At 37.5% G+C, this 8,650-nt stretch overlaps 1 protein-coding gene across 2 annotated transcripts; it reads right to left on the bottom strand.

Annotated features, from left to right (window-relative positions):
- Window positions 1-3,105: 3,105 nt before the first annotated feature.
- LOC121266293 (probable protein phosphatase 2C 38) lies at window positions 3,106-6,253 on the bottom strand. Of its 2 annotated transcripts, none has more exons than XM_041170076.1 (4): window positions 5,975-6,253; window positions 4,620-4,987; window positions 3,851-4,087; window positions 3,106-3,717 (listed from the first exon to the last, which is right to left on the bottom strand). In XM_041170076.1, exons 2-4 carry the CDS (start codon window positions 4,932-4,934, stop codon window positions 3,472-3,474), a joined length of 798 nt encoding a protein of 265 aa, XP_041026010.1. In that variant the 5' UTR covers window positions 4,935-4,987; window positions 5,975-6,253; the 3' UTR covers window positions 3,106-3,471. The 2 variants fall into 2 exon arrangements, with proteins under 2 accessions (XP_041026010.1, XP_041026008.1); XM_041170074.1 differs by having other exon boundaries at window positions 5,369-6,253.
- Window positions 6,254-8,650: the final 2,397 nt, after the last annotated feature.

An 8,650-nucleotide genomic window follows, 5' to 3' on the forward strand; every position in this document is an offset into this window, starting at 1 on the left:
CCTGAGCATTTTATAGCTCGGCGAGGTGATGCCACAAGGGTAGCTCAGCGAATTGATAGCACAAGTATATTATCTCTTGCTATGCAACACCTCACTATCGTGGAGACCAGGTCGGTAACTATAAATAAGATAATATCAACCGCAAGCGAGATAATTAATGACTATCCCCTTAAACTCTTGTCTTCATTACTGTTTATTATCTCCATCACTATAACTAACTTAAGCATCGGAGGATCAACGGACCTCGAGGTCCCCTTCTTAGTTAATGTGCAAGTTTTCGCTTGAATACTGCCGGTGTGAAGTTGCTCTGGCCCGCGAAACACGATATCAACAATTCTGTTGTTTTCTTGTAATGTAGGAATTATTCTTATAAATGTTGCTGACAAGTCAAATGACTGTGGCCTGATTGGCATAACCCCAGCCATCAAAATAGAAGCCTGGAGTTCGAAACCCCCCTCCTCCAATAAAAAAAAAAAAAATGTTGTTGACAAAGCTGGATATATAATTATATATACCGTCAACAGATAATATTGATGATCTTGATCTAGTAGTACCGCTGGACAATATGGTTCGTGAACTTCTATATACCGCTGATTTAAATGATGAGAAGAAATAAATTCATACAAAACCTAGCTATCTCATTATTCGGAATAAATATGCATGAATCGAGGATAACAACGTGGTTCAGCAAAATAATCACGAAGATGGATGCAGGCTTTGACAACCTTGCATATATAAGATTACGTCTAATGAACGACGTCGACGTTGAACAGGACCACGTACGATGTGATCAAGAGTTACGTACATAAAAGGTCATCAACTTAAAAAAAAAAAAAAAATTCATAGAGACGAAACAAAGAATGAACCAATTATAAGGAATGAAGATCAAGCTGCCATAGATCAAGCCCAAAATAAAAACAGTCCAGCAATCACTTGATTTCAGCAACTTACCTTAAGCTGTATCATGGTAACAGATGCATGATTTTAGAAAGATATCACCAATTAGAAGGACTTAGGTTAAAATAATATTGTGAGCATTATGTCATTTTTAAGAATATGACGAACAAAAAATGTAGAGAATACAAGACTTGGGCAAAATACAAGAAATGGCTCTTAACAAAACCATTACCAACAGGGACGAAGCTAGGATTATAATTAATTTAGAGGGGCCGGATACTTTTAGGTGTTGAATATATAGTTGAATTGAGATTTTTAAGAATACTTTTAACGAATTGATAAAAAAACGTGTAAGAAATAAGAAAAATAAACAAATAAATTACAAATTTACATTTTTTCATGAATACTGGTAATTTTACATCTAAACTTTTCATATGTTGCAATTAAAAGGTGAGATTAAACTATGGAAACGATCCATATAGGAATTAAAACAAAGTGGTAATATATCATGTAAACCATAAACTAATTAAGCTGCATTTCACTTAATAATGTGTAGCAGTAGCATATATTTAAAAAGTTTTTAAGAGTAGCACAGTTATATACTACGTCGGCCTAGCTAGTTATTAAGTGGAGAGGACATTCCTCTCGCCCATACAGTACGAGCTTGGGCCTTCACCTTATTCATGATTTAAGTCTCAATACCCAAGGGGTCCATTAAAGCCAAGAATGGCCCAACCCACTTCCTATCGCCGTCTAAGTAACCACCCAACGGTGGTAAAGGAATGACAGTTATTATAACAATCCATTAGTGCAAGAACCTTCATTCCCAAGTTTGAATTTGAATAATAGATATATCTATTATCACTTAAGCAGGTTTAGAGGCTCTATATAAGAGGAGAATCCAAGTACATAAAAGGGATCAAATTTATTAGTATTATTGTTATTATCTTCAGTCACTGAGTTAGGCATCGGAGGCGTTTCCTCGAAATCCCCAAGCTCTGTATTCTTTGGTTGCAGGTAATTGTGAGGTGGTGGCAGTGAAACACGTCCATAACATTAAGAAAATGTGAGATATTTATTAAATATGTTTCACCTAAATAATTACAAGTTTTAAAAGAGCAATAATTTAATGTGAATATTATATTCTTTTTTAATATAATTAAAGAAGGTACTGATTGGTCTCTCTTTTCTCGTCTCTCTCTTTCCTTCTATTGTGGTTGATTAATGATTCACTTATTTATGTTTTGATTGCTTAGAAAACGTAGGAAAAGAGAAGAGAATTGAATGAGAACTCAACTAGTAGATACGTTTACCAGTGTTTTCTAGACAATTGAATTTAACATTTTGATCGATTTGCTAAAAGGGTATGTGCTTCGGCTAAAATGTGATGCAGAAATACTTGGAAGTAGAACAGAACAAGAAATCAATGACACGTCCTGGTTTAGAAATTACACACAAGTATGTGTTAATTGAAAGTAGAGAGATGTCGGTCCATAGCTAGCAACGTACAAATGAGAAAAAAAGATGAAAAAAGAACGATGGCAACAAAGAAGAGCGAGAGTTTGAATTCAAAACAGCATATAGAAAGCCTGCAATCTTGAGGCAGTGTAGAGTAAAAAGTAGAGAAAAGATATTTACAATCGTGAATTAGACAACTGCCGCGTAATCGTTATGAAAAATTAATAAAACATGAGACCCAAGTAAAAAAATTAATTTTTTAATAGTAGACCCTACTCTTTTTCAAAACGATTACGTGATATTTACGCACTTCACGGTTGTACGTAGAATTACTCTTTTTCAAAGGGTAAAGAGTGAGAGAACGGAAGACCTTGTATTAGAGTGCTAACTTGTGTCTAATCATTAACATCATTCCAAGAGATGGATGAAAGTTTTGCAAGTGGTGGTTGTAGTTTTTCCCAACATGGTGAGAATGATGCAAGTGTCATTAGGTAACAATGCTTGATAATAGACTATTTTAGCACTTTATGATAGGTTAAGAGTACTGCATATTCAACTACCTAATAATTACTCCGTGCAACATCCAAGCTAAGGAAGTTGCTTTTGAAAGAGAAGTCTTGATTACCAAACAAAACACGCCATTAAAAAACGAATATCTAATTAGATAATTGGATTTATTTTTGGTAAACATAAAGTTTGATTTCATTTTGATCATATGTTTGTATGAATTTGCATGTATTATCCGACAACTATGCACTTCTTTGACATGTATTTTTCAATCATGAAATAGTTCATCAAACAACATCTGTTGTTTCTGACGTCTGAAGCAATTTCAAGACAGCACAACAATTCATAAACTTGCAAGTTACAAATAAATTCCATTTAAATGACACATCTTCAGAGAGGAAAAGTTAATCAGAAAACATATATCTACATATGGCTAAGGTGTATGTCATTGCACCTTAATCTGCACGAAAACGTGCAAAGTCCTTTGCATACATCTCAACAGCTCTCCTAATCTTCTAGCAAATCGCATGAGAAATCTCACTAGTACTCCACTTTGGGATTAGAATCATATTACCAGCAAATCTTTTACCCTTGTGAGAAGGCATGCTGTTAAGAGCTATGCAAGCGGTAGGAGTTGGCAGGAGCCAGGACCCCTCCTCCTCTAATTGAAATAGGAGAAGTGTGGAGGGGACTCCTATTGATTGAATGTTGATCTATAAACACAACCACGACCGTGATATCATCATGAAAATGCCTCCGCACCCCACTATCAACCTTTTTCAGGTCTGAGTACCTCATTTCTCTTTTCTTGGCTGCTTCTCGAAGTGCAGCTTTGAGAAGCCTCCTGGCAACTCCCTGGATGGCAGAGGAATTGAAAGGTAAATCATTTTGAAACCACAATATTTCACCAGTGACAAAGGGACCACAGATTGTGGCATATATGATTATGGCAGTGGTTATATTTTAAACATAGACAATAAAATCTTACATTACGTGGGTAATTGTCGACAATTTGGACGGCCTCCTGATTACTAAGATGCTCCCATAGACCATCTGAAGCAAATATGAGAAATTGATCTTCAGGGCGTAGTTTATGTACTGAAATGGATGGCTCTGAACTAAGGATTGGCTTAAGGAAGGGTTCAGGCAGTCTAAATCTAGGCAGTAGAGGCTCCCTGTTGAACTCTGCCCTCTTCAGATATGCATCACCAATGGATCTTGAAACCTGCAAAGTAAATATGAAGCTCTATTAACAGATAATAATGCCTTTTTAAGTCCCAACAGTATTCAATAACCTCGTTATCATGCATCTGACTATGCTATGAAGTGCCCAAAGCAACTCTATGAATAATGTCAAAATATAATTTTTAAAAAGGACCGCACTGTATATGGTGTTCGCACCCATTACATACCATTCGAAATCTACATTTAGACTACTTCACCCTGACCAATTGAGTCATAATGCAATATCATCTACTTAGACAAGTAAACTGGCACGAATCAAGATTTCAGATAGGCATGCTTTTTTGTTTTCTTATGATTTCCACTTTTTTATTTTTGAAAAGAAAGACGGTGTATTGTTCCTGAAAGCTAAATGTCACAAAAAATAGTTAAGACAAAACTTCAAGTGAAAAAATAATAACGTGATCATAAAAATTGAAGCTTGTAGAATCATAAGTTGAATTTTTTAGAAGTGAATCAATAATTAATGTCTGACTAAGAAAAAAAAATACATTTTTAGATCCTAAAAATAATACCTGTATGAGGCCCTTCACTCGCCAAACTCTATGCGTCAACATCACAATCTCCGAGTCATGGGGATGCATTGCCTGAAGTTCCTCTCTTACTGATTCTATACAAGCATTGTGCTCATCAGATAATTGAATAGCTGTGACTTCCCTGGTGGCTCTTTCTGCCCGCCCTAACACAGCTCGGGAATCCCCAGCATTTGCAACATACAGAAGTCCATTATATATTACTCCCACCAAACAACATGATCCAGCAGAAGCAATCTGTGGCTTACTAAGCCACTGTTTCTTCACAAGAGAGAGAAAGTCCTTTTCAGTTGCCATGAAAGCCTTTCTGATAACATTTTCTGATATGCCTTGATGCTCAGACGCGTATCCTGCATCACAAATAGAACATGACTTATGGTTCTATAACTTTAAGAATATGGAAATAACACATAATGAGAGTTACATCTAAATGTGATCCTTGATATTTAGTGTTCTATCGTCAGTAATTATCATGTTTTGTCTACCTCCAACTACTAGTTCATTGCACCAGCCAGTTGTGGATATATAAAACCGGAATCTTCAGAGCTCAAAGAATACAAGTTATGACGTTTGAGATGAGGAAGTTCTGATCATAGTGACATCAGATTAGCCAGGTTTTTGCACACTTGCTAACTAATAATTAAGAGCATATAAAGAAGTATTAACAACAATTATTGAAACAAAATCTTTATCAAATGGAATATAACATTACATTGAATATGAGAACATACTCTTGAGGTTTCCAAAAAGATTGTCGTTGACAAAACATGAAGCCTCGGTTCCTCCATGCCCGTCATATACTCCAACAAAGGTCCCCCGAGGACTCGATTCAGATGAGCTCAATGGCCCAGACTCGAGTTGGCTTTGATCCTCCAACAAGCCATTTGCCTGAATTACAGCCATTGAGAACTCCCCATGAGCATGGTGCCCCAAATCCTTACGCCACAACAAGCCATCAACCCTCCCATTCACATCACCCTCTACGGACGGTTTCCAACAGGGTTTAATCATTTTCTCGAGCAACCACTTATTAACACAAATGCATATATCTCACATTTATCATCCAAACGATCCAGCAATCAAAATATTCCTCAAACCCAGATCAAGAACAAGTCCAAAACCCAACCTCAGCTCCAGTTTCTGCTTATACTCAAAACCCACTACCCCAATTCCTAAAACTATATATCCACTAAACCAAGACACCATTAATATAAACAAACTTCAGATAAAGACCAAAACGGTATGGGCAAAATCAAATGAGCAACGTCTCTTGAGACAAGAAAGCAATAGTCTTAATGTGAGTTCAGAGAATATGGAGGTGTGCTGGTTCTGTGTACCTTGAATCTGGGTTGAATGCGTTTGGTTCTTCCATGTGTGCCATCTTTCAGAAGCAGACTTAGCTGTAAAAGCACTTAAAGATTTGATGTTGGCAGGGTTTGGTCCGGGATCGGAGTGATCAAAAGGGAGCAATGGATAAGAGAAGGCTTGGAGTCTTTTGGCAGAAGATCTCAGATTGTTGTCACCTGTCAGGGGAGATCTAAGATGAGGAAATAAAGAGATTTATACTATAAACTCTGACATTGTTGTTGCTGGTGTTCTCTCTTTTGTTTTTTTGTGTTTTTATGGTCTGTGGCCAATTGATTTGTTAGGGCTTTTTAAATCCTTGGCTGACGTTTTGAGTTCTACGACCTTACGAGCAGCAACCCATCATTTTAGGCAATTTTTGCTCATCTCCTACTTTTCTTTCTTTCCTCCTCCTCCTCTTTTTTTTTTTTTGGGGTCTCATCAACTAGTCGCACGCATACCCCTTGCAATGCATGGAGAAAATAGTTAATTTTGAATTTTATGTAGAACTTACTTGTCTAAACATGACAGTAAATTATTAATTTTAAGAGAAATAATATCATAAAGGGATATTATAAAAGTAAATTTATTGACATAAATTTTTGTGATACATTAGATATGTATTACAATAAAAATAATTTACTGATATAATCAAATCATACTAGTTTGTAAATTTATCTCTTTGTAGAGAGAGTATTTTTCTAATTTTACTAAACTAAGTATAGAAAAAATAAGAGGAAGTATCATGGAGGAAAGAAGGTGAAGCGCTCTAGACCGTCAAAACTCCAAACTGTCTAATGTAAAGAATGGATGATGTAACTCAACAAGAATAAAGCTTTTGCTTAAAAAATTGTATATGTTATAGATGATATTTCTCTTTTTTAATTTTCTCAAATTATTTGAAATGTCACTCTACAAAGTATTTCCTTTGTTTTCATGAAAAAACTTGATGCTTTAAAATTGATAGATGATGAGGGATACATAAAAATGTTAGTTATAAGAAAAATGCAATAGACTTTGGAAAATACTAAATACTATACGTAACGGTAATTTTTCCCTAGGAAAGGCCTACTGAGCCTCGACCTAGGAACTAGCCCAATGGAGTTTCTTATCCAAGTAAGGAACAAAATGTCAACCAAGGAAAGACACCATCTAGTTGACAAGATAGATCGACTTGACACACTGCAGCCGCCCCCAAGAACAGAATGTGAACAAAACACACTGGAAACACGGAGGACTCTCGATTCATCGACATCAGGTCATTTACGGTTCACATAAATCGGAACAGGGGTCAGGGAACCACTCCATATTAATGGCGCTGCTAATTCAGTCACACGCCATAATTATGAAGCCGACATAAAGCCACGTCATATTAAAAAAGTTTTGACAGCAAACAAAAAAACAAAAGCATGAACTTTGCCGAAAAAAGACTATATGCATCCTCCCCAGTCACAGTATAAAGAACAAACTCCAGGTACAAAAAAACTCTCTCTAATCTCTAGATTCTCTTACTTATTTACTACACTCCAAGAATATTTAATAATTTTGACATCGGAGGTTCCCTAGCCCCAAGGCCGCCCTCTCAAAGCCGTAGTACTTTCTACCTTGTGCACGGCTTATTTTCGAATACCTGAGTCGTTGGAGTTTGACCCAAAGGTGTGCGAAACATGACATTAACAATGGCGCCGTTTGTGAGATCGTAATAGATCTTGGGTGTCCTTCGTACATCCAAGGTAATCGGATGTAAGTAGATAAACGGAGAACCGGCATGTAGGAATGAAAAAATCATGACAGAAGAAGGCTACGCATGCATAAATGAAGTGCAACGTGTGGCGGAGGAGACCGGCATTCAGCCTCCGGTCCCCGATCGCATGGAAGTCATGAGTGAAGTTCGAGATGAACGAGAGCTCCAGAAGGCAGAGCCAATTGGACCACTAGAACTCATTATCCTCCACCCAGACCGACCAGAGGCTACGGTGGCGATCAGCAATGAAATGACACAAGAAGATAGAGACGCCATGCGACAACTCCTCACTGAACACCTGGATGTGTTTTCTTGGAATCACAGGGACATGCCCTGGATAGCGCCTAAAATCATACACCACAGTTTAAGCATGGACCTAAAAGCCAGAGGGGTGTGGCAAAAGTTTCCAAGCGTCAGTGCGGAGAAGAATGCCACCATAGCCAAAGAGGTAGATCGTCTGCTGAAGGCGGGGTTCATCCGAGAAGCTCACTACCCGGAGTGGTTGTTGAATGTGGTATTAGTAAAGAAACCAAACGGCAAATGCAAAATGTATGTTGACTTCACTGACCTCAACAAAACTTGCCCGGAAGACAGCTTCCCATTTCCCCCCATTGACCTCATTGTTGACTCGACGGCAGACCATCGCATGCTCAGCTTCATGGACGCTTACTTGGGGTACAACTAAATCCATACGAAACTTGAAGACGAGGAGAAGACCTTGTTCATCACAGACCGAGGCCTGTACTGCTATAAGGCAATGTCTTTCGGTCTAAAAAATGCGGGCGCCACCTACCAATGGCTAGTTAACTGAATGTTCAAAAATCAAATAGGAAGAAATATGGAAGTTTACGTGGATGACCTGTTGGTCAAAAGAGGGACCTTAGGAAAACATTTGGATGACTTGAAAAGTGCGCTTTCAGTGTAG

This window comes from Juglans microcarpa x Juglans regia, chromosome 5D (assembly GCF_004785595.1).
Source record: "Juglans microcarpa x Juglans regia isolate MS1-56 chromosome 5D, Jm3101_v1.0, whole genome shotgun sequence".
NCBI classification, from domain to species: domain Eukaryota; kingdom Viridiplantae; phylum Streptophyta; class Magnoliopsida; order Fagales; family Juglandaceae; genus Juglans; species Juglans microcarpa x Juglans regia.

Coding starts and splice junctions, on each gene's coding strand:
- LOC121266293 (XM_041170074.1), bottom strand. CDS start 5,648: ATGATTAAACCCTGTTGGAAACCGTCCGTAGAGGGTGATGTGAATGGG. Junction 4,088..4,619: donor GAGTGAAGGGCCTCATACAG/GTATTATTTTTA, acceptor TTTACTTTGCAG/GTTTCAAGATCCATTGGTGA. Junction 3,718..3,850: donor TCGACAATTACCCACGTAAT/GTAAGATTTTAT, acceptor TCTGCCATCCAG/GGAGTTGCCAGGAGGCTTCT.